The sequence below is a fragment of the Aegilops tauschii genome, chromosome 7 (assembly GCF_002575655.3).
Source record: "Aegilops tauschii subsp. strangulata cultivar AL8/78 chromosome 7, Aet v6.0, whole genome shotgun sequence".
Taxonomy (NCBI): Eukaryota; Viridiplantae; Streptophyta; class Magnoliopsida; order Poales; family Poaceae; genus Aegilops; species Aegilops tauschii.
The window spans coordinates 58,710,032-58,736,138 of NC_053041.3; the positions used below are offsets into that span (position 1 = coordinate 58,710,032).

A 26,107-nucleotide genomic window follows, 5' to 3' on the forward strand; every position below is an offset into this window, starting at 1 on the left:
TCCAATTGTCATTTCCTAGAGCTTCGGTCAAAGTTTGGGGCTCACCAGTAGAAGCAAAATTTGCAAATTTGAAGTGCTTATCATACCTGAGTGTCCCATCTTTGTAAACTGTGGGATTTTAAATACCTCATTGTGCTCGTGTAGTCATCTGAGGAGGTGTGCTGGAGCGTACGGGTGCGGCAGCCGCAGAAGATCCCGATCCCGCCATAGCAGAACCAACCTCGCCTGTCGCGCGGTCGGACGATGTTGGATCGCGCGCTGGTGGAGCAGGAGGATCCCGCCTTGACGAGTCAGCGGGTGCCACGTGACCACGGGCCAGCGCGCGGTCGCGCCCGCCATCATTGCGCCGCGCGGCGGGGGACAGGCGACCAGGTTCAGGCCCACCCGCCTCGTGACGACTGGGGCGCGGAGACAGAGGAGTGGCCGGCCCACCCAACCGGCCTGGAGACCCATGCCAGGCGTTACCCGGGGAGTGGATGGCCCCGGATTCTGGTGGGGGCGGCGTCGGACGATCCGCCTGGGGCGTCAGAGGATCCGCCTGGGGATCTGTTCCCGCGTCAGCTCCAGAATCGGCGCGTCCAGGCGAATCTGCCTCGTGTCCGCCGCCAGGTGTTTCCTGTTGTTGTTGCATAAAATCACAAGCATTTGGAGTGCAGTTTTTTTCACCGCTATCTCCGTCAGAAGTAGGGCTATGTAACAAATGATCATTAGCATAATGTTCATCCCCATGATCGGTTGGGTTTAGTAACTCCGGACTCAAAAGAAGAATTTCTGCCCGGAGCCGTGCACCGGCATTTGGGTGAAGTGTAGCGAAGGGAAATACATTTTCATCGAAAATAACATCCCTGGAGATATACACTCGTCCTATTGAAATATCAAGGCATTTAAAACCTTTGTGAAGGTTGCTATATCCAAGAAAAGTGCATTGTTTGAAACGGAACTGAAGTTTGTGCTTGTTATAGGGTCGGAGGTTGGGCCAACAAGCACACCCAAAAATCCTAAGTGCGGAGTAATTGGGTTTTTCATGGAACAATCACTCAAGAGGGGTCTCAAGCTTGATAACTTTGCTAGGAAGGTGATTGATCAAATAGTAGCAGCAATAAATGCCTCATCCCAGAATTTTAAGGGCATAGAGGCTTGGGCAAGAAGAGACAAGCCCACTTCGACAATATGTCGATGTTTTCTCTCTCCTGATCCGTTCTGTTGATGCGCATGGGGACTAGATACATGATGAGATATTCCTATCTTGGTGAAGAAGGAGTTGAGTTTTTCATACTCCCCTCCCCAATCTGTCTGAAGAGCGAGAATTTTGCGATTAAACTGTCGTTCAACAAGGTGCTGAAAATCATGAAATTTTTGAAAAACTTCAGACTTGTGTTTGATCAAATATATCCATGTGAATTTGCTGAAGTCATCGATAAAACTCACATAATATTTCTTTCTGCCTACTGTTTCAATAGCAGGTCCCCAAACATCAGAGAAAATAAGCTCTAAAGGAAACTTGGATTCACTTATTGATTTTGGATAAGGTAACTGGTGACTTTTTCCCTTTTGACAGGCGTCACAAACAGAATCACTACTGGAAAAACTAGCACAAGGAAGTTTATTCTGACTAAGAATTCTCCTGACAACTAGAGGAGATGGGTGACCTAAACGTCGGTGCCATCTATCCGAAGATATCTTGGTGGCACTGAGCATCTGCTTCTGGATGTTGGATCCCTTGTGCTTGACGGGGTATAGACCACATCTACCCCTGCCTCGAAGAAGAACCTTCCTCGTTCCCCGTTCCTTAACAAGAAAAGAATGAGGGTGAATTTCACAGAATGTATCATTGTCAAGAGCAAGACGACTAGCAGAGATTAGGCTCTTGCTAGTTTCTGGAACATGAAGAATATTATTTAGGTAGAGATCACGATCAGGGGTACGAATAGCTGAGTGACCAATATGTTCTATAGCCATACCTGACCCACTAGCAGTGTGGATTTGCTCGTTCCCGGTGTAGTGGTTGCGGACAGTCAGCTTCTCAAGGTCTCCTGTGATGTGATCGGTGGCGCCGCTGTCAAGGTACCAGTTGGTGTCCACCCCATACTGAGGTGCTGCCAGGTTCGCCGTCCTCTCTTCTCCTCCTTGGTAGGCTTCATCATAGCGCTTCCAGCACTTCCACGCTGGATGGCCCAGTTTGCCACAGATCTGGCACTGGATCCTAGGTGCAGGGGCATTGTTGTTGTAGTTGCCCCCGCCACCGTTGTTTTTGTAGTGGCCGCCTCCTCCTTGTCCACCGCGGCCGCCAGGCTTGATGTAGGGGCGACCACGGTCACCACCGTTGTTGCCGTTTCCGCCGCGGCCACGACCACGGTCACCACCGCGCCCATGGCCTCTGGTGGCAGCGTTAGCGGAGGACTGCGACACTCCGCCGTGAAGCTTCATCCTCGTCTCGAAGCTGATGAGCTGAGAGAACATCTCGGGCACGGTGATCGGCTCCACTCTGGAGCACATAGCAGAGACCACCGGATCAAATTCCTCGTCCAGGCCAGCGAGGATGTGAGAGACGATGTCATCATCGTCGATCTTGTTCCCTGCTGCGATGAGTTTATCGCACAGAGACTTGACTTCCCCGACGTAGTCGGTGATGGAGGAGTTCCCCTTCTGCAGGTTGGCGAGGGTGATGCGCACGTTGACAGTCTGGGCACGAGTGTGAGACACAAGCATCTCTGCAATCGTCTTCCAGAGCTCCGCGACGTATGACAGGTAGCGACCTGGACGGCCATCTCACGGGGCAGAGTTGTCAGAAGGTAAGAAAAGACTTCCTGATCTTGAGCATACCAGGTCTGGAACTCCGGGTTGGGCTTCTTTGTCTTGGTTTTGCCATCAGATGTGGCCTCTTCAAGGTGCATGGGTGGCACCGGGTGATCGACGTCGAGGTACTGCTCCATGCGGGCACCTCTGATCGCCGACAGGACCGTCGCCCGCCATAGGGCTTGGTTGTTCTTGCTGAGCTTCTCGGAGACGGCATGCACAAACGGAGAGGATGGGAAGGAGTTTGAAGGTGTCGCCATGGATGATCTCGAGAAGTGCTCTGATGACCATGTAAAAGCTAGGGTTGGCTGCGTTAAGCGTGTTGCCTCCTGGCAGGGACGCCTTCGTGTTAATATAGGCAGAGCGATTACATGATAAGGCGCAGGTGGTTAGTTGGTTGTTAACTTGTCCTCTACTCCAAGCTATACATGAGATAGAGGATATCCTAGCCAACAACCTGCGCCTCAACTCCAACGAATACAATCACGTTACAATGTCACGATACAACTACGGTCCTACACTTTTAACAGGTCCTGGCCCGGCATAAAATCCAGCCGGTCCGGACCCTGCAAACGGGACCGAAAATCCCTCGGTCCGGTCCGGTTAAAGCTCGGTCCGACCGAGCGGACCGACGAACACGAGCTATGGCATGGCGGGGGCGTGGCAGGGGCATGTCGGGACGAGGCGGGGGCGTGCCGAGGGCGTGGCAGGGGCGTGGCAGGCGCGTGGCGAGCGCGTGGCCGGAGCTGCATGACGGGCGCGTCGGTCGTGCGCTGGTCAGCGCCGCCGTCGTTCATCCGCGCGGCCATGGGCCTCCATGACGCTGGCAAGCATGTCTAATGGATGCGCCATGCTCGGATCTATCACCTGGAAGGTAGAACTTGAAGCGGGAGGCCCTACACCGCCGTTGTACACCGGTCGTCGTGCACCGGCCGTCGTGCCAGATTCTTCATCGCTGTTGCTACCCGAGCTCTGCTTGGCCGCCGTGCCATCCACCGTGAGTCACAGAAGTCGCCGGACACCTCCACGACGAGCCCCGCTGCCTGCAGTGCCCTCCCTGCGTCGCCGTGCTCCGGCACGAGCTCTGGGGTGACCACCGGCCGGTCCAAACGAGCCGCTCGGTCCGGCTCGGGCTTTCGTTGCTGCGGTCCGGTCCCTGAAAACAGGACCGCAACGCTGCTCGGTCCGGTCCGCTCCGGACCGCCGACGGCCGGTCCAAACGACGGCTCGGTCAGGGACCGGACCGGCCCGAACCGTGTCCACCCTGAGATATGGTGAAGAGCATGTTGCCGCCAAGCTGAAGGTAATGGCAGGGAAGGGAGATGTGCCACTGACAAAACCACCTAAAAGATCTCATTCCGGGACAGGATTCAAAGTTTTTTATACGGGATGCTTTGTTCTTCATTCATCTCAGGGATTTCACACATAATTACATGGCTCTCCATGCGGATGCGCGCACCGGGAGAAAGGTATGGTTAAATAAAGAAAGGCCTGCTGCACTGTTGAAGGTATATTCTGCTCTTTGAGAATTTCAGTCAAGTAGGAATGTGGGTATTTTTGCTTCAACGATTGCTAGAAACAAATTGTCATTATTATTGGTGACCTGTCGTGAACTGTATTTGAGAATGTTGAGCTAATAAACAACCGGAACCTCAGACTCGCTAGAGAATTATGTAATGGGTGACTATGAGTCTATGACCATACGATTGACGTCACTCGCGGTTGAACAGTTCATGAGAAATGAACACGTCTTCTCATCAACTCGACCACCTACAATGAACCTACATAATTCCAATACCGAGAATTCTAAAGTTCAGAAACTAGCAGCGATCTTGACCGTCGGATGCCACTTGCGACCTGGGAAAAAAAGAGACCCAATCAATAGATGTGATAGGTTGGCACATGCTAGTTGAGGACTCCCAATACTGTGTACGCGGAAGTTGACGGAAGAATACAAAAACAGGCATGTATCGTGGGGTCATGGCATGGGTAAGAGACTTGCTCTCAGTTAAGAAACAGGTTTGAAATTGGATGATTAATACCCCAAATTTCTCAATTGGCTGCCTACTTAATTCTTTCCCCTCCTGTCGATTGTACTGTTGCCAGGCTGCAGTTGTTGACGTTATTGTTGAAAATCTCGGCCCCAGATGCCGCCGCATGATGCAACGATGTCGACAGAGGAATCAGTATTGTAATTTATTTGATAAAAAAATCATAAATATAGGATACTCGGTACACATTTTTTTCTGCAACGAGGTTAATTATCAGCACAGAAATTCCAAATTTAATTGTTCATAGATTTGACTCCTCAACTCTGCCTTAATTTTTCTCTGAAGAAGTGTTGCTTTCTGATCTGTACTTATCCTACCACGAGTCTAGGACACTTGCATGTTAGGAAGCCAACAAGGGCACAGCTAATCTCCGATGCTAGCGTAAAAAAATTAGTTCATGTCACATAAGCATGACATAGCTTGGGCGTCAACTTGAAGCCTCCCTCTCATCATTGTTGTCACTTACTGAATTAATTAACTATCAAGGACACGTTCTTTCTGTCATGTCAATGTGCTCGTGTGATCAATCTGTTCTCCATAGACCCAACCACCCTATGGGTTCTACTTGCCAAACTCTTGGTGACCTAAACAATATATTTTATCCAGATCAACTAAGCTAGATATAGGCTCCTACAAGATCACCATGTAAACTTTCTCATATGGTGACCACCACTCATATATGTCACCATTTGAGTAGCCGACTGAGTTGTAGTATAGGCATCACCAAAACCATTTTAATCTTAACATGCACACATTCTTGCTAGCTTTCATTTGATACCATGTGCATTCAAAGAAAAAGAGGCAATAGCTGCATCTGAACAAGCAATCAGCCGTCCTAACTTTATGTATCTCATACCTTACTCCTGATTTTGTTTCCTCTTCTTTTCAAATGCATGCGTCTCACGGATCAGGGTTTCTTATGTAAATATACACAAGTAGCTAGTCAAGTACTCCCTCCGTCCGGAAATACTTGTCCTAGAAATGGTTGTATCTAGACTTATTTTAGTTATAGATACATCCATTTTATCCATTTCTAGGACAAGTACTTCCAGACGGAGGGAGTACAATGCAATTCTTCCTTTAGAATAACTACAAACTAGGATTCATTCGCAGAAGAAACATAAGTAGTCCCTTGTTTCATGTGCATAAGGACTAGGCTCTACAGGTATCTAATATATGTAGATAAGCAGGTAGTTAGATACTTGGTGAAGTCACATACATAGAAAACTGAAACAAAAAGATACAGTCAACTTAAAGGATGAATCTGCATTCAATTGAACATGATAACCGTACAATTGGTACTCTAGGTCTACAGGTCAAATTGTTGCTGATTGTACACAGCTAATCACCATGTTCACCTCTAACCTCAAGATATTATGAATTGAGGTTCCTTTATAAGGAAAGAAGAGTTGACTTCTGAATTATGATCCATACATAGGCATGAATGCATACTACCACAGTGCCAATTTTGTATGTCTCATTGTAACACTTGCAAGTTAGCTTTCCTTCCTCCAAGTCAAACAAGTATATATGCACATGTGGCTATAAGAAAAATTGGAGACTAAGACAATCAACCGACTATAAGTATGAAATAATAATGGTTGTAAACCGAAAGATCCAACCAACTGATGTATTCAATTAATAATGCCACTTATTACCTAGGGAAATAGAAGTCACCCAAATTTTCTTTAGGAGAAACAAAGGAGGAAGCAAACTTGAAAAGACCCATCACATACACACACATATATTGTTCGGTGGAAGCCATCTATTTTTTGAAATCCAGGTTTTACCCACCCTCTTGAATTGCTGCAAATTTCCGCTGAGCCATCTAATTAATTGAGTGTGCAAAGTCCGGTCCATGTGCAAAAATTCAAACACCAAGCTTGAACGGCACTTTGGCCCCCAAATGGAAAATTAGGTAAATTAATTAAGCTTATATTAACAAGACAAAATGTTATTCTCTAGTTCTAGCTGGGTAAATGCTGGGTGCAATTACTGAGAATTTTAGCATAGAGATCTGTTGCAAATGGATGACGAAAGCCATGACAGATATCCATCGGTACCCCCGCCTCGCCTCCCCGACCGGGGGCTCCCGCCCTGCCCATCCCAGCGCCCCCCCCCCCCCCCCCCCCCCCCCCCCTTCCCCTTCTCCTCCTCCCGCCGCCGCCGGCCTGGGCCACCAGGCCTTGCTCGTGTGGTGCCGGTGGTGGCGGCCCCGTTCTTCCCCCCGCGCAGCTCCACGACTCGGGCGGCTGGCGGCGGCGCACTTCGGCGGCAGCGGATCCGGCGGCGGCGTGGCCCCTTGGGTGGCGCGGTGTCGGGTGGCGAGGTGGCGGCGGCATGGCTTCTTGGCGACGGGGCGTCGCGGTGGCTGGCGGCGGTGCCCTCCCGGCCCAGATCACGGTGGCTGGCAGCAATAGAAAATGAAGGCTTCAACACATTGGGATCTAAAAACAAGGGTGACACTAGCTAGATCCATGATAACTGTACCGGTAACAGAGAGCACCAATGGGATCACCAGCCAGAGCCTAAAAGACCACCCCAAGCTGAACTATATAGTTACTAGACTCAGTTACTCACACTGTATTCTAGGAAAATGGTGCAGCTAACCTTGGATCACAGCACCACACTTTTTCTTAATCCCCATGAGATTAGCCATGATTAAGGTCAATGGTCTTGCATTTGTTTACTGTGTTGATATGTTGATTTCCCAAAGAATTCCATGCAAGTAGTCCACTACTGAACGTGCATGCCTGTGGAAGAGGGAAACCTTGGATCTAGGGGGGAGATATATCTAAGTCATGGTCCAAGCTTTGCAGGCCTATCCCAGTTTTTGATGATAGATCTGACTAACTAGCAAGAAATTATTGGCTTTATTAAACTTTTTTTTAATTCTGTTTAAAAATGATTTTTGTTGAATAAATTCTCTTTCTAACCACTCTGACTACTCTAATTCATTTTTCTGTGACATAATTACATAACTACTAATTAATAACAAGTACACTGCCAAAATTAAATGGACTTCTTTCTGGCAGGAAATTCTGACTTGTGTAGAAGACACATGGGGCCGCCATGTCCTCCACCTCTCACCAAATCTCATTACACGGATTCAAAGACATATATATGTATGAGCGATTATGACTGAACTTCCTCTGACGGACGGCCCTACAGGACTCAAATTTGGTCTGAAAGCGATTCCTTGCTTGAGGACAGTCTCTCTATCCATAATAGTGGGCGGAGGCGACGACGCCGACGACGAGGACTAGCAGGAAGCTTCATCAACGTCGGACGTACGCGTTCGACGACGTCCATAACACAGTCTGGACGCGCGTCCTAGTTATAACTGGCCTCCAGACAACAACAGCATGTTGCACACGTTGAAGCCTATTCCACACACATAAATCTGAGTCTCCTGTCCTCTGATATATGATTTTTTCTGGCTCTCTGCAAGTCTTCACCAAAGAGTGCGGCTGTGTTTGACATTTCTGACGCTGACCGCCTAATCAGCGTAGGTAAGCACCGGCGTACGGCGTTTGTTTATGCCAAAATAAATCTAGTCCAAACAGGAGGGGGTGGAAGAGAAAGAGAAGGTCGAGGCCATTGTCTAGGCATCTAGCTAGCTGCCTCTCTCCCTATATATACAAGGCCATGCCAAGGCTGGTAAAGGGCTAGAGAAGAAAGGGTTGGAAGGCTACGGAAGCTAACTGGAGAGAGAGGAGGAGGAGAGAGACCTTTGCCTTGCTCTAAGGAGAGCTAGCTTGTCTTCTGTGAAAGGAGATCGAGATGATCAAGGGAGACCAGCGGCAGCTTGGAGGTCATGAAGAGCGGCTGAAAGATCAGGTTTGGAACTGATTAATTTCTTCTCTTGATTTTGTATTTGTGCTGTCACATATGCTTCAAAGAGTTTGATTTTTTTTTCTTGAATGCTTGCTCATTTATTTGGATAAGTATGGTTAGGACTAGTGGTTAGGATTTGGCTGAGTTTCTCTCTTCTTGGGTTGTGGTTCTTGATCCATGAATGGAAGTCAGGGACTTCTCTTTCTCATGTCAAAATCAGTCAGGTGATCATCTTTAGGGACCACAGATCCTGGTGCTAGTAGAACAGTCAAATTAAACATGTGGATCAGCCAGGAATTGGATTTTTCAACAACTAGCTGCTTTCCATCCAATAAATTCATGGTGTTATTAATTGTTTGCTCATCGTATGATAATATAGACTTTCATGTTGGCGTTGCAGATGAGAGATGATCATCGGGCCTCTGATGGCAATTTTTTCAAGTTCTTGCAAAACCAGTCAAGCACAAAAAAAGAGGTACATAATTATTAAACGCGTTCAACAAACATAAACAGCACAACTTTTCTTAATTCGTTACGTAAGGCAGGGCCTGGTAGGCAGTAAAAACTAGTAATAAGTAGCCTTTAAATTTCTTAACTATCCTGAAATTCCTCAACTTATTCACGAAAAAGTACCTAAATCCATTAGCTATATATGTATATTTTCCTGTAGTTTTTTTCATCTTCCTAGGTGCGAAACTAGTTAGCTCCCAGTAGTCAAATATACATATGTATACACAAACCCAGCCAAGTAGCCAACTAGGCATTATCATATGTGATTTGCTTAACTAATGAGAAATGACTAATTGAAGTATCTCTGATGTGATGGTTTCATTGATTCAGGCTCAAGAAGACAAGATTGCGTCCACAAGGGCAGAAATGGGCGAAGTCAGAAAAGAGAACGAGAGGCTGAAGATTATGCTATCACGGATGGTGGAGGACCATCGCTCGCTTCAGAAGCAATTCGACGTTCTCCACCATCAAGGGCGAGGCAAGGACATCGCCGTTGGCTCACCGGAGCATACATCAGCAGTCGACGGCCCCGGGTTCGTCTCTTTGCACCTTGGAACGAGCGCCGGCATGAGCAGGCAGAACATGGGAGAAGAGATCAAGGGCAGCACTAATAATCCAGATGACAAGGGCATCTTTCTTGGACTTTCATCAGCCTGCGGAGCTGTTGGTGCAAGAACTGATGGAAGTGAGACGAAGGTGCGGCCAGATGTGGTGACGTTGAGCCCCGGAGGCAGCTCCAAGGAGGAGGCCGCGGAGACGACAACGTCAGCCACAGCAAGCAAGATGGCAAAGAACCCGAGAAGCACCGGCAGCGGCGCGGTGACAGAGGAGGTGGCCCAGCAGCCACTGGCCAAGAAGGCCAGGGTGTCGGTGAGGGCAAGGTGTGACACACCAACGGTACGTACATCTACATCACTCTAGGGTACCTAATTAAGAACTTGAATGGTAAATGCATGAGTGGGATGTGGAAACTCATATGCGTATATGATTTGAATGTATGGCTTGTTGGCGATCGATCAGATGAACGATGGGTGCCAGTGGAGGAAGTACGGGCAGAAGATATCCAAGGGGAACCCATGTCCACGCGCCTACTACCGCTGCACCGTCGAAACAGGGTGCCCCGTCAGAAAACAGGTTTGTATATTCACTGCCATACATCGCAAAATAACCCCAACACATGGTACCAAAGAAGCTGCGGCAAAGTGTGTTTCGCAAACCAAACATGACGAAGAACTATACATATGTTGGTTCCAAACATCGCAGTGCGACTTAATTAGCACTCCCTCTATTTGTAATTAACCCTAAACCAAAAATGCTTTTATGTTCCGCAAACCAAACTTGACCAAGACCTATACACACGTGTTGCTTTAATGTCAGGAGGTTGGCGCCGGCTAACAGATGCATTATACAGTTCATAAAAAAAAATTCAATGCTGAACTGTTGAAGCTCGACACTTACAGATCAAAAATGTCCCCAGATAACCCTTTTGTAGAAATTCAGGGAGATCTTTTTTTATACATTGCTGTCCAGCGAGATCTAATTATGCCATATTGGCAGAGCCATAGTATTATTATGTTTGCCCAAAAACTAGCATGATGTGTTCTCTTTTCTCGTATATTTCTCAAGTGGATGCCTAGTACAGTTCATATTTAGAGTATCAGGTTCCCCTAAAAAAAGTACTAGTACCAAGTGGCACGATCAACTAAATTAAGCCGCCATATGCATGGTCACAAATCCGGCGTCCAGACTCCATTAAACAGAAGAGCACGTAGCCGGAGATCAGAGCCTGACCTGATCACGAGGGAGGGCCGGAGCCGCCGGGGCGGTGATTGGGTTCCCTCCCCTGGCTTGCCCGGGCGCAGCTTCTCTGGCAACGGCAAGGGTGCCATTGGATTTTAGGCTGATCGCATCGAAACAAACTGGTCCAGGTCCCACATGCCAGTGGCCGATGGGGGTTTAGTATGCTAGAGCCTGGAAAAGACTCTGATGGGCTTTGGGTTGGGCCAGCTTTGCCACATGTGTGTGTGCGCGCGCGCGCGCTGCATGCCATTTCAAGCAAGTCCAACCTTTTTTCCCTAAAAAAAAGCAAGTCCAACCTCCCCTGAAAGTAAAAGGAAAAGAAACAAGTCCAACCAAAATAGAATCCCTAAAAATGAACTTATTTTTTTTATACTCCCTCCGTCCGGAATTACTTGCCGTGAAAATAGATGAAAGTGGATGTATCTAGAACTAAAATATGTCTAGATACATCCATTTCTCCGACAAGTAATTCCGGATGGAGGGAGTATATCTTACATAAAGCATACATGCCTTTTCAAGAAAATGTCTAATAATTCAGCAAATGTCTTCTCGGCGAACCAGTGCTATGCATCCGGAGCCCTCTTGCGATCAGTGTACTAATGTCGAAAATATATCCATGGTAAAAGTTCCCAAAAAAATTGAAAACAACTGAGTTCATAGACATAGCATATCTCTTTTTCTTTTTGCGGGTGAGACATAGCATATCTCTAACATGGCACAAAATTTCAAATATAAGTTCAGCTTGCGCAATAAATATAACAGATTCAAATGCGGTAGCATTAACATGCACAGTTCACATCTGTATGTGAATTGCTTACTATTCATAGCATGATTTGTATTTTTTGTTTCTCAGGTTATGAGTTCAATATATAATTGAAAATTCATGACATGATAGACGTAAATTGTGTCTACGTATGTACTCAACTATTTAAAGGATTTTCAATAACTTTTAGCATGGGTTTTTCAGCCAGTTGCACAAAAATTTCATGTATAAAATAAGTGTGCACATTGTGCGCTCGGTATAAGAACAAACGATCTTCTCACCATGCATTGGATTTGCACTTGAATTAATCAAGTTTTAAAGTAAAATTCTTCACTAATCAAAGATGCTTTAAAACTCACGCTCATATTTCTTCAGTGGCGCCATGCACACACACTACACACAGCATCCTTCCTTGCCATGATGACCAACTGACCATGCACTCTTTTTTCCTAGGTGCAAAGATGCGCGGAGGACATGTCGATCCTGATCAGCACCTACGAGGGCGCGCACAACCACCCGTTGTCCGCCTCCGCCACCGCCATGGCATCCACCACCTCAGCCGCGGCATCCATGCTCGTGTCGGGCTCTTCCACCTCGCTCGGCTTCCCCTCTGCCGCCTCCAGCCTCCACGGCCTTAGGTTCGGCATCCCGGGGGTGGCCAGTAGCACCTCCACTAACGAGCTGGGCGGCCGACCGTTCTTCCTCCCGGCCGCCGCCGGCGCGTCCATCAGCGCCACCCCGTCGTACCCCACCATCACCCTCGACCTCACCTCGCAGGCTGCCTCACAACAGGCCTTCTCCCTCAGCAACACCAACAGGTTCTCCTCCAGCTCCACCGGCTCTTACGGCCACAATACCAGCGCTGGTAGGTACCCTTCCACGAGCTTCTCCTTCTCCGGCTCCGGCGCGAGCAGCCTACCTGGCGCCACCCCCTGGCCGGCCGGTGTTGGATCGTACCTGAGCTACGGATCCTCGCCCAGCGCACCCTACAACGGCGCCGGCAAGAGCTCATTCGAGGCCGCGCTCAGCGGCATCAATGGAAGGCAACAAGGATCGGCGGCATTCCTCTACCAGCCGGTGCAGCAGAGGGCGGCTCCCGTGAGCGGCGGCAGCACGGCGCCGACCGTGCTCACCGACACGATCGCCAAGGCGATCACGTCGGACCCGGGCTTCCACACAGCGCTCGCGGCCGCCATCACGTCGTATGTTGGCAAGCCGGCTGCAGGAGGCAGCAAGGGGCTCGAGTGGGGTGAGCACCTCGGGCTGGGGCCGTCCAGTGCGGCAGCCGCGGCGTGCTCGTCGGCAGTGCTGGCACGATCGTCATCAACGGGGGCCGCACAGAGCAGTTCCCCAAACGGCAGGATGACATCGCAGGCGCTGTCGGGCTCCACGAGTGCTACTGCTTCGACATTGTGAAAACATGGAGCACATTAATTAGTTGGCTGAAGGTTCTGAGTTCTGTTTGTGGATTGATTTGAACATTTTGTGTAGATATATACTGACTATAGATTCATCATTCACAGCCTAAACACACGCCAAGAGTTTTTGTCTGCGACAAGTTATTTGCATGTTGCCTGGAAAAAAAATCTTTGCAGTGATCATAACTAGGCCTGCCGATTTCCCAAGTGTCCCCCATTGCTTACAGCCCTCTGCCACTGTCGATCTAGTCTCCTGTTGAATTAACACGCATTGTGGTATTCCCTCAGTCCCAAAATTCTTGTCTTGATACATCCATATTTAGTATCTAAGACAAGAATTTTGGGACGGAGGGTACAGCGGAAAATAAAGTAGTCTCCGTTTGGTTCATGTTTGGGATCTGAGTTATACTGTCAAAAATTCACGCCAGCGACTTTAGCACAGTGTATTTTCCACAGCTGCTCGACGCTTGCTACCACCACTGTGAGGGCATACCTTTTACGAAAATTACCCACCTGCCATTCCATTAGTCATTGCTCAACATGAATTCAGCTATTTAAGGATCATTGCTCAACACGGAAGAAACCATATGCAGCAGCATACATAGAGATAGAGGAAACAGTTGTGGCAATACCCCAGACGCTCCTTAGAAGAAATCTAGATGAGGAGAACCTTTGAACTGGATAGTGACAAACAGTTATACCGTGACAGTACGTCTGATTTCATATTCAGAAACAATCTTTGTTGCTAGTGCAGTAAAAACTTGGTATGTTTCTGATTGATGCATTGCCATGTTTCTTTCAACTCATAAATGCTAGTGGAGTAATATATGATAGAACGGGACTTTTCTTACCATTTGACATCTTACAAATTCGTCGTGCAGAGTTTAGTATTGAATTGTTAGACATTAGAAAGTGACACTCACACGGTCCTATCCTCAGAGCCTGATAAGTACGGAAATTCTACAGCCACAGGGCAACTTGCAATCTTATTTCATTGGTCTGCCGTGCCGTACGTTGCTTGATTTTCTTATCATTAGAGGCTGAAACTTGGTGGTTCACAATTACTAACCCCTAATTAGCAGAGATATAATTTTGGGAATCATTGACATTTTGTATTAGCTGGCATTTTCCTGCGAGGATAGGACAGGACAGCTCAGTATGCTGCAATGTGCAGGTTCGGTTTACGAAATTCAAAGAAGTGGTCCAACCAAGGATACACTTTGATTAACAAAACTCTGTTTGATGATGTACCTCTTATGCTTTCAGCTTCTGATGCTAATTCAAATAACAGCATCCCTGCTAATCAATCAATTGAGAGGTTTTATCTAGCTGGTAGTCTTAGGCCCTGTTTGTTTGGGCTTTTGCTTCTGCTTTTGCGGTTTTTCCACTTTGGCCAAAATGCCATAAAAGCTCCTAAATAGGTGCTTTTGAGCTTTTATGGCTTTTGGTAGCTTTTTCACTTTGGCCAAAAAGCCATAAAAGCTCCTAAATAGGTGTTTTTGGGCTTTTATGACTTTTGATATAAAAGCTGTAAAAGCAGAAGCAAGAGGCCAAACAAACAGGGCCTTAACATGTACCATATGCACAGCTTCTGCATGGTCTTGATGGGTTCAATCTATTGCAATATGCCACGCTATCTATTTACTACAACATCAAAGACTAAACCGATATTGATGTTCTTCAAACGAACAAGAATATAGTTACAGTACATGCATTTTCTAGTCCGGGTTACACAAATAATAAGCATGGTGCAAAAAAAAGAAGGTTTCCTTCCAGTAATAATACTGAACATTGAATATGTAAATTTGTATTCATTCATGATGTGCTTTTGAACTAGATCTGTTTGGGAATTAGGATTTGCATTGTCCCCATCAAAGGAAGCAAACCATCTTCAGTTTATCCCTTGTCTGGAGGCTTGAGATAAGCACATGGAGATGGAGATGATCTTTAGGTTTGTCATTTTCCGTTGAATAACACCCGATCGAGAGGCTTCCATGGAAAGGGTTTAAAGATATCTTAACTGGTTTATGCTTCGATGCCGTGGTTATAAGTTGACTCCTTTAATGTTGAACATCCACTTGTCATTTTCATATATATTATTTATAGAGCCGGTAAGTTTTCAACTTTGATAATTTACTTTAACCGTACGGAATCAACTCTAACATATAGGTCTCATGCGATGCAACCAAGAGATGACTAAAGAAGTTTGTCTTGATGACATCTCAAAAAATTCAGTGCTTAATGGAAACATTGACCTTCGTCAGTATAATAGCTGTTGCGTGTCAGTGCAAACTACTGGGATGATTTTATTAATGAATCCTAATCGTCATTACGGTTTAGAATTATATGAGGGCTGCTGTTTCATTTGCTCACTTTTTTTAACGTCATTTTACCACTCTTAACTTTTAGGAAAACTGCAGCCTTGTATACTTCAGGGAGGTTTAAATACATTGTGTGAGAATGAACCTATTGGATGTACAGTTAAACTTTTATTCTTGGAATAGATTAGACATGACTTCCGATGAGTCGTATTCAGGGTATGGTTCAGTTTGCGCCACATTGCTGTATATGTTTGTAAAAATGTACTAAATGCACAGGCATCCTTGTCATGCACAAAGTAATCAGCAGCTATATATGTATATCGATTCCTTTCTTTTCTTACGAGGTTCAGGTTACGTATTGTGGTCAGGATTATGCTTTAATCTTGTCCATCATGAGCAGCTTCTGTTACATAACTCTATTTAGTTAAAAGTAATTTGGTGGACACTAAAAAATGAATTATGTATACAACTGGCCTCCATTCCAGTAAAAAAAATGAGTATCAGCATGAGCTGTAGCTTTGTTTTCATACTGTACTACATAGTCACCTTGGCCACTACTCTCTGATATGCAATTCCCACATATTAAAAGTTCAGAACCACTATAAGTGGCAGATACTAAATTTCGCTAAGGTCACGAAATGATCGATGATCGAAAGCAAGACTCCCCTTGATATATTCCCAGAAAAAATAGAAGGATTGAAAAACTAGACTCTTCTGACTATGTATACAACTGGCCCCCATTTGGTCAATGATGTGAGATTCTATCATGGACGCCACTAGATCTAGTCTATTCAAGACACATGATGTAGATATATAGTCGAATATGACGTTTGTATATATAGTCTCCGACTGCTACCAGCCAGAGCATCAAAATTCTACATTAAACTCTGTGGACTACCAAGTCATGCATACCAACTCTCACATGGATCTACGGAGACGATTGCAAGCCCAAACAAACATAACCATCGCCATCGCAGCCAACTCAATTGCACAAAACTCTTAACAGAGAAAGAACATGAAGTAGGAACAGGGTCTGCATGACCTAATTACCAGAAGAAGATACAATTTCCCTAGAAAAGGGCAAAGAGCTTGTTGCCGCGAAGCTGAAGGTCATGGCAGGAGGGGAGATGCACCAATGACGAAACCACCTAAATGGTCTCATGCCCGGACAGAATTCAAAGTTTTTAGACGGAATGCTTTGTTCTTCATTCATCTCATGGATTTCACACATATACATGGCTCTCCATGCGGATGCATGCACCGGGAGAAAGGTATGGTTAAGTATTGAAAGGCTTACTGAACTGTTGAAGAAATATTTTGGCTACGAAGATCACCAATATTATCTGTCGAGGAAACAAATTGTCATTATTACTGATGACCTGTCATGAACTGCATTTGAGAATGTTGAGCTAATAAACAACCAAACCTCAGACTCACAAGAGAATTATGTAATGGGTGACTATGACCATACGATGGGCGCCACTTGCGGTCGAGCAGTTCATGAGAGACGATGAACACGTCTTCTCATCAACTCGACCACCTACAATGAACCTACATAATTCCAATACGTACTCCGAATTCTAATTAAGTTCAGAACTAGCAGCGATGATCTTGACCATCGGATGCCACTTGCGCACACTTTAATGGAAAAAAAATAACTCAATCAATAGTTGGCACATGGAAGTTGACGGAAGAATACAAAAACCAGGCATGTGTCGTGGGGTCATAGCATGGGTAAGAGACTTGCCTTCAGCCAAGCAACAGCTTTGAAACTGGATGATTATTACCCCAAATTTCCCAATTAGCTGCCTACTTAATTCTATCCCACCAGTGGCAATGAGTAGCCTTTCCCTTGTCTCCATGTGGATTGCACTGTTACCAGGTTCCACTTGTTGACGTTATTGTTGAAAAACTGCACCAAGTGCCGCTACATGATGCATCAATGTCGACAGAAGAATCAATATCATAAGTTACATGATAAAAATCTACATATATATGCTAGTGTCCTTGATGCACATATTTTTCGCAAGGAGGTTAGTTATCAGCAAAGGAATTCTCAAGTTAATTGTTCATAGATTTGACCCGTCATCTCTGCATTAATTCTCTGAAGAAGGGTTGCTTTCTGATCTCGATTTATCCTACTAGCTAGGACACTTGCATGCATGTTGTGAAGCCAACAAGGGCACAGCTAATCTTCGATGCTGGCATAAAAAATATTGGTTTATGTCACATAAGCATGACATAGCTTGGGCATCAACTTGAAGCTTCCATCTCTTCATTGCTGGTGCTTACTGATTTAATTAATTAATCGAGGACACGTTATTTCTGTCATGTCAATGTGCTCGTGTGAGAGATCTGTTCTCCATGGAGGACCCAACTACCCTATGGGTTCTACTTGCCAAACTCTTGGTGACCTAAGCAATATATTTTATCAAGATCAACTAAGCTAGATATAGGTTAGCTAGCTCCTGAAAGATCACCATGAAGTAATTGAATGATATGTACACTTTCTGATATTATCATGACTACTATTCATGTCACCATGCCAGAGAGTAACCGGCTATTTTGCAGTATGATTATCATCAAAACAATTTGACTTATTGTGTGCACATATTGTTGCTAACTTCTATTTGTGACCATGTACATTCCATGTACATAATTGCTGCATCTGAACAAAAGCTATCAGCCGTTCTAACTTTGTGTATCTAATACCTTACCCTGATTTCTTTTCCCATGCATGTGTCTCGTGAATCATGATTTCTTAAGTTAATATACACAAGTAGTTAGTCAAGTAGCATGCAATTCTTGCTTTAGAACTACAAACTAGGATTCACTTGCAGAAGCAACATAATCCCTTGTTTCATTTGCATACATAAGGTCTAGGCTCTGCAGACTGCAGGTATATACTATAGGGATAAGTATATTTTTCGTCCTCGAACTCTTCCGAGAGTTTAGAAGTCATCCCTCAACTCCAAACCGGATAGTTTTCGTCCCTCTGGCCGCTTCGGGCAGTTTTAGTACGCAGTGAATAGTAACACAATGAGCAGTAAAATTGAAAAAAATATCAAAAAAAAATATGAAATTTTACAGCATCGAAGATACTCTAGTGCGCAAGACCCGTGCAAAATTTCGTGGTGTTTCGACATTCGAGCAGCTCGTGACAAACAAAAAACTGTAAATATGTACATCGGTGAACAGTAAATTCAAAAAAGTAGCAAAAAAATAAAAAAAATATGAAACTTTTTGGCATCAAAGATGCTCAGGTACATAAGACGCGTGCAAAATTTCATGATCAAATGACATACGAGGAGCTCTCGCCAAAAAAACTAAATAGCGCACTTTTCCAAAAAGATAAATTTGAGCCAAATTTTGTTTTTGTTTTGCCACGAGTTTGTACAATGCCCAAATACCACGAAAATTTGCACGCATGTTGCGCACCCAAGCCTCTTTGATGCCAAAAAAATTCATACTGTTTTGATTTTGTTTGCTATTTTTTGAATTTACTGTTCACCGTATATATTTACAGTTTTTTGTTTGCCACGAGCTGCTCGAATGTTGAAACACCACGAAATTTTGCACGGGTCTTGCGCACCAGAGTATCTTCGATGCTATAAAATTTCAGATTTTTTACATTTTTTTGCTATTTTTTTATTTTCACTGTTCACCAAGTTACTGTTCACCGCGTACTAAAACCGCCCGAAGCAGCACGAGGGACGAAAACTATCTGGTTTTGATAGTTGATGGATAAAAACTATCCGGTTTTGAGTTGAGGGACGATTTCTAATCTCTCGGAAGAGTTCGAGGACGAAAAATATACTTATCCCTATACTATATAATATATATAGATAGATATGTAGGTAGTTAGATACTTGGTGATCAGTCACATACATAGAAAACTGAAACAAAGTGATATGGTCAACTTGAAGGATGAATCTGCATTCAATTGAACATGGTAACCGTACAATTGGTACTTTAGGTCTACAGGTCAAATTGTTGCTGATTGTACACACAGCTGATCACCATGATCACCTCTAAACTCAAGATATTATGAGTTGAGGTTCCTTTATAAGGAAAGAGAGTTGACTTCTGAATTCTGATCCATACACAGGCTGACAGGCATGAATGCATACTACCACAGGGCCAATTTTGTATGCCTCATTGTAACAACTTGCAAGTTATCTTCCCTTCTTCCAAGTCAAACAAGTATATATGCACATGTGACGATAAGAAAAATGAGAGACCAAGGCATAATCAACCGGCTATAAGTATGAAATAATAATGATTGTAAACAAAAAGATCGAACTAACGACTGTATTGAATTTGGAATGCACTTGTTACATAGGAAAATAGAAGTCACCAAAATTTTCTTTAGGAGAAATAGAAGAGGAAGCAAACTTGAAAAGACCCATCACACGCACATACTGTTTGGCAGAAGCCATGAATTCTTAAAATCAAGGAACCACCTACTCCTTGAATTGCCGCAAATTTCAATCTCTGAGCCACCTAACTAGTAGTGTGTAAAGTCTGGTCCGTACGTGCGCACAATTTCAAACACCAAGCTTGAATGGCACTTCAGCTCCCAAATGAAAAATTAGGGAAGTCGATTAAGCTTATATTAATAAAAAACAATGCACTTTCTCTAGCCGGGTAATGCAAGATGCAATGAGTGAGAATTTTAACGTCGGCTCTGTTGCAAATGGACGGCGAGAGCCATGAACTGTTGCATATATACGGGGGCAAGTAAGCAATTAATAATGAAGGTTTCAACGCATCGGGATCTTAAAAGAATGGCGCACTAAATCCATGATAACTGTACCGGTAAGAGAGAGCACCAATAGGATGACCAGAAGAGGCAGCCAGGGCCTCAAAGACCATCCAAATTAAGCTGAACTATATAGTACTTCACGCGGTATTCTAGGCAAACGGTGCAGCTAACCTTGGATCACAGCACTGTGCTTTTGTTAACCCCCATGATGAGATTAGCCATGATTAAGGTCAATGGTTTTGCATTTGATTATTGTGTTGATATGTTGATTCCCCAAAGAATTCCATGCAAGTAGTCCACTACTGAACGTGCATGCCCTGTGGGCTGTGGTATGGGGAAACCTTGGATCTAGGGAGATATCTAGTCGTAGTCCAACCTTTGCAGGTCCAGCCCAGTTCTTGATGATAGATCTCGCTAGCCAGCGAGCAATAATCATTAGTTTTCTTAAACTTCTTTTTGTGAGTAAATTATTTTTCTTATCATTCTGACTCCAATACATTTTCCTGTGACATATACTGTACTTACATAACTACAGTACTGACAAGTACGCCGCCAAATTAAATGGACTTCTTTCTGGAAGGAAATTCTGACTTAGACTAGGAGACACATGGGGCCGGCCGTCTTGCCCTCCCTCTCACCAAATCTCATTACATGGATCAAAGACATATATGCATGAGTCATTATGACTGAACTTCCTCTGACAAACGGCCCTACAGGACTGAAATTTAGTCTGAAAGCGATTCCTTGCTTGACGACAGAGTGTCCCGCTCTATAATAGTGGGCCGAGGCGACGCCGATGACGAGGACTCGCAGGAAGCTTCATCGATCAACGCCGGAGGGGGACGCGCTCGACGACGTATGTAACACACAGTCTGGACGGCCGCGCGTCATAACTGGCCTCCAGACTACAGCAGCATGTTGCCCACGTTGAAGCCTATTCCACACACGTAAATGGTCTCAGTCTCCTCTGCCGATATATGTACTGTATTTTTCTGACTCTCCGCGAGTCTTCACCAAAGAGTGCGGCTGTGGTTTGACATTTCTGATGACGCTGACTGCCTAATCAGCGTAGGTAAGCACCGGCGTACGGCGTTTGTTTAAGACAAAAATCTAGCTCGTCCAAACTGGAGAGGGGAAGACGGAGAGAAGGTCCAGGCCATGGTCTAGGCGTCTAGCTAGCAGCCTCTCTCTATATATACAAGGCCATGGCAAAGCTGGTGCAGGGCTAGAGAAGAAAGGGTTGGAAGGCTAGAGAAACTACAAAGAGGAGGAGGAGAGATAGCTTGTCTTCTCTGAAAGGAGAGCGAGATGATCAAGGGAGACCAGAGGCAGCTTAGCGGCCATGAAGATCGGCTGAAAGATCAGGTTCGGAACTGTTTAATTTATCACCTCTCTTGATTTTGTGTTTGTGCCTTTATATGCTCCAAAGAGTTTGATTTTTCTTTTCTTGAATGAGTGTACATTTATTTGGATAAGTATGGTTTGGACTAATGGTTAGGACTTGGCTGAGTTTCTCTCTTCTCTGGGATGTGGTTCTTGATCCATGAATGGAAGTCAGGGACTTGTCTTTCTGATCGATGTCAAAATCAATCAAGTGATCATCTTTAGGGACCACAGATCCTAATGCTCGTAGAAAAGTCAAATTAAACATGTGGATAAGCCCAAGAAATGGATCTTTTCCACAGCTTGTCATCCAATAAATTCACAGTGTTTATGAATTGTTTGCTCATCTTTTCGAAATTGTTTGCTCATCTTATACTAATATAGACTTTCACGTTGGCGTTGCAGATGAGAGATGATCATCGGGCCTCAGATGGCAATTTTTTCAAGTTCTTGCAAAACCAGTCAAGCGCAAAAAAAGAGGTACATAATTAATTATCAAACACGTTCAACAAACATAAACCGCAAAAAAATTCGTAATTGGTTACATAAGCCATAAGGCCGAGTCTGGTACTACATATCCCCCCTTCTATTCTTTTTTATTTCAGAAGCGGCAGTAAAAACTATAGCTGGCCTTTAAAAAATTAGTTACCCTGAAATTCCTCGATTAATTCACGAAAAAAGAACCTACATCTATTAGCTATTTTTATTTTCCTATAGTATTGTTCATCTTCCTAGTTGCAAAACTAGTTAGTTCCAAGTAGTCAAATACATACACAGCAAGCCAAGTAGCCAACTAGCCATTATCATATGTGATTTGCTTCACCAAATAATGAGTATGTAACTAATAACAGGTCTCGCTGTTGTGATGCTTTCATTGATTCAGGCTCAAGAAGACAAGATTGCCTCCACGAGGGCAGAGATGGGCGAAGTGAGAAAAGAGAACGAGAGGCTGAAGACGATGTTGTCACGGATGGTGGAGGACCATCGATCCCTTCAGAAGCAGTTCGATGTTCTCCACCAGCAAGGACGAGGGAAAAACCTCGCCGTGCTCTCACTGGAGCACACATCACCCGCCGACGGCGTCAAAGACCCCAGATTCGTCGCATTACGCCTCGGAACGAGTGCGAGCGCTAGCACGAGCAGGCAGAACATGGGAGAAGAGAACAGGACCGGCAGTAATAATCCAGACGGCAAGGGTGTCTCTCTTGGACTTTCATCGGGCTGCAAAGCTGTTGGTGCAGCTGGTCAAACTGAGATGAAGGCGCAGCCGGATGTGCTGACGTTGAGCCCTGGAGGCAGCTCCGAGGAGGACGCCGCCACAGAGACGACAACAACATCGAGCAAAGCAACGAAGAACCCGAGGAGCACCGGTGGTGGCACGGAGGCCGAGGAGGAGGTGGCCCAGCAGCCACTGGCCAAGAAGGCCAGGGTGTCGGTGAGGGCACGGTGTGACACAGCAACGGTATATGTACATATACGTAAACAACGTACACAAGTGAATAGAAAATTAAATGATTGGGATACCCATATATATGTGATTTGTGGTTTGGTGGTGTTCAGATGAACGATGGGTGCCAGTGGAGGAAGTACGGGCAGAAGATATCCAAGGGGAACCCGTGCCCGCGCGCCTACTACCGCTGCACCGTTGCAACAGGGTGCCCTGTCAGAAAACAGGTATGTATATTCACTTTCATACATCGCAAAACAACCCAAACACATGGTACCAAAGAATCTGTGGCAAGGTGTGTTCCGCAACCAAGCATGACGAAGAACTATACATGTGTTGCTTCGGAACATCGCAATGCGACTTACTTAGCACTCCTTCCACACACTACTTGATCGTTACTTTGATAAGCAAAATATGAGTCGAATGTCAAAACAAAATGATTATCAAGAAAAGTCAAGCTTATACCTGCGAGAGGTTGGTGCATTATACAATTTCTACAAGAGATTCAATAATAAGTAAACATAGCTTACAAAAACATCTTATATTGTGGTACGAAGGGAGTATCAAGTGGCACCTGTGACCAACCAAATTAAGCCACCATGCGCACGATCCCAGATCCGGCGTCAAAACTTCATAAATCAAGCGCATGAGCACTGGCGCCACCAGGGAGGGAACCAGCGGATCAAAACTGGTGAGCACGGGGGGTCGGACTCGGAGATCGGAACCTGACCTGATCGCGAGGGCCGGAGCCGCGCCGGGAGGTGGGCGCCTCTCCTGCCTTGGTAACGGCGTCGCCGTCTGGCTCTCTCTGGCGGCGATGAGGTTCCCTCCTCGGCGATGGGCGCGCTGCTTCTCGATCGGCGGCCGGCAACGTCAACGGTGTTGTTTGGGTTTAGGTTGATCGCATCGAATTAAACAAACTGATCCCACATGGCCGATGGGGGTTTAGAAATGCTGGAGACTATGATGGGCTTTGGGTTGGGCCAGCGTCGCCACATGTGTGCTGTCTGCCCACTTGATCCAAGTCCACTCAAAAATAGAAAGATCCTAAAAAGAACTCGAAATAGAAACTTCTCCTAAAAACACTTATTATTCTTTTTTAGGGGAAACACTCATTATTCTTTTAACTTATACAAAACCGACTGGAAGCATTACATGTCTTTCCAAAAATGACTAATGATCCATGCTCAATGTTTTTTTTTTTGAAATCTGAAAACAGCTATGTTCATAAACATAGCATATACCTCTAACTGATAACAAAATTTTAAATATACCTTCAGTGTTTTTTGGTGCATGAAATATACCTTTACATTTAGAAATAAATATACAAAATTCAAATGTGGAAACGTTAACGCGCAATATTCATATCCCTCGTTTGAGTAATTAAGTAACTTTTCTCTTTTTTTCTTGTTGAGAGTCGAATTTTTAATTGAAATTTTTGATAGACGTATATTGCGTATGTGTACTAAATTTTTCAGGATTCCTAACGACTTCTAAAATTGGTACACCGGTTGCACAAGAACATGTGTAAATGCGTGTGTACATATGTTCGCTCGGTTTACAAAAAAAAGACAATCTTCTCTTTATTTTTTGAGGGAAAAGACAATCTTCTCTTTAATGGCAGTAGCGGGGGATTTGCACTTGAACTAATCAAGTTTCAAATACTCCCCCTGTAAATAAATATAAGAGCATAGTATTCTAAATGCTTTTATATTAGTTTATAGAGGGAGTAACATTCTTGACTAATCAAAGATGCTCTAAAACTCACGCTCATCTTTCTTCAATGGCATGCGCGCGCGCGCACACACACTACACAAAGCATCTTTCCTCACAATGGTGACCAACTGACCATGCACGTACATTATGTTCCCCAGGTGCAGAGATGTGCGGAGGACATGTCGATCCTGATCACCACCTACGAGGGCGCGCACAGCCACCCGCTCTCCGCCTCCGCCACCGCCATGGCCTCCACCACCTCCGCCGCCGCGTCCATGCTCATGTCAGGCTCCTCCACCTCGCTCGGCTTCCCCTCCGCCGCCTCCAGCCTTCACGGCCTCAGGTTCGGCCTCCCGGCGACGGCCACGGACGCCTCCTCCAGCCAGCTGGGCGGCCGGCCGTTCTTCCTCCCGGCCGGCGCCGGCGCGTCCATCAGCGCCACCCCGTCGTACCCCACCATCACCCTAGACCTCACCTCGCAGGCCGCCTCGCAGCAGGCCTTCTCCCTCAGCAACAGCAACAGGTTCTCCTCCAGCTTCACCAGCCCTCACGGCCACAGGTACCCTTCCACGAGCTTCTCCTTCTCCGGCTCCGGCGCGAGCAGCCTGCCCGGCGCCACCGCGTGGCCAGCCGGCGTTGGATCGTACCTGACCTACGGATCCCCGTCCGGCGCGCCCTACAACGGCGCCGGCAAGAGCTCGTTCGAGGCCGCGCTGAGCGGCATCAATGGAAGGCAGCAAGCCTCGCTGGCGTCGCTCTACCAGCCGGCGCAGGTGCAGCAGAGGGCGGCTCAGTTGAGCGGCGGCGTCACGGGCACGGCGGCGCCTATCGTGCTCACCGACACGATCGCCAAGGCGATCACGACGGACCCGGGCTTCCACACGGCGCTCGCGGCCGCCATCACGTCGTACGTCGGCAAGCCGGCTGCAGGAGGCCGCAAGGGGCTCGAGTGGGGGGAGCACCTCGGGCTGGGCCCGTCGAGTGCGGCGGGCTCGTCGGCGTTGCTGGCACGGTCGTCGTCGACGGGGGTGGCACAGAGCGGTTCCCCGAACGGCAAGATGTCGTTCTTGCAGCCGTCGCTGGCACTCTGGGGCTCCACTAGTGCTACCGCTTCCACCTCACCTGTGAAAAGCAGGGAGCACATTAATTAATTAGTTAGCTGAAGGTTCTGAGTTGTGTTTCTGGATTAATTTGATCATTTGGTGTACATATATACTGACTGTAGCATAATTACTGAAAATGTGTCGATTGATTCATCATTCTCACCCTAAATACGCCCATAATTGCTGAAAATGTGTCG

The 26,107-nt window shown here is 45.9% G+C and overlaps 2 protein-coding genes and 1 non-coding gene across 3 annotated transcripts; 2 read left to right on the top strand and 1 right to left on the bottom strand.

The window, feature by feature from the left end:
* Positions 1–2,432: 2,432 nt before the first annotated feature.
* LOC120970123 (small nucleolar RNA Z247) lies at positions 2,433–2,571 on the bottom strand. Its single transcript, XR_005764869.1, has one exon. It is a non-coding gene; the product is annotated as a small nucleolar RNA Z247 (small nucleolar RNA).
* Positions 2,572–8,439: 5,868 nt separating this feature from the next.
* LOC109784975 (probable WRKY transcription factor 61) lies at positions 8,440–13,382 on the top strand. Its single transcript, XM_020343579.4, has 5 exons — positions 8,440–8,687; positions 9,085–9,159; positions 9,525–10,091; positions 10,215–10,328; positions 12,211–13,382. The coding sequence occupies exons 1-5, from the start codon at positions 8,631–8,633 to the stop codon at positions 13,171–13,173; spliced, it is 1,776 nt and encodes a 591-aa protein (XP_020199168.1). The 5' UTR covers positions 8,440–8,630; the 3' UTR covers positions 13,174–13,382.
* A 7,891-nt stretch (positions 13,383–21,273) lies between these two features.
* Positions 21,274–26,068, top strand: LOC109784982 (probable WRKY transcription factor 72). The gene is made up of 5 exons (XM_040394840.3): positions 21,274–21,626; positions 22,050–22,124; positions 22,528–23,106; positions 23,205–23,318; positions 24,966–26,068. Exons 1-5 carry the CDS (start codon positions 21,570–21,572, stop codon positions 25,956–25,958), a joined length of 1,818 nt encoding a protein of 605 aa, XP_040250774.1. The 5' UTR covers positions 21,274–21,569; the 3' UTR covers positions 25,959–26,068.
* The last annotated feature ends 39 nt before the right edge of the window (positions 26,069–26,107 follow it).

Bases quoted from the DNA above. Each gene is read 5' to 3' on its own strand.
- LOC109784975 (XM_020343579.4), top strand. From the start codon at position 8,631: ATGATCAAGGGAGACCAGCGGCAGCTTGGAGGTCATGAAGAGCGGCTG. The intron at 9,160-9,524 runs GTACATAATTAT...TCATTGATTCAG, and splicing joins AGTCAAGCACAAAAAAAGAG to GCTCAAGAAGACAAGATTGC. The intron at 10,092-10,214 runs GTACGTACATCT...GCGATCGATCAG, and splicing joins CAAGGTGTGACACACCAACG to ATGAACGATGGGTGCCAGTG.
- LOC109784982 (XM_040394840.3), top strand. From the start codon at position 21,570: ATGATCAAGGGAGACCAGAGGCAGCTTAGCGGCCATGAAGATCGGCTG. The intron at 23,107-23,204 runs GTATATGTACAT...GGTGGTGTTCAG, and splicing joins CACGGTGTGACACAGCAACG to ATGAACGATGGGTGCCAGTG. The intron at 23,319-24,965 runs GTATGTATATTC...TATGTTCCCCAG, and splicing joins GGTGCCCTGTCAGAAAACAG to GTGCAGAGATGTGCGGAGGA.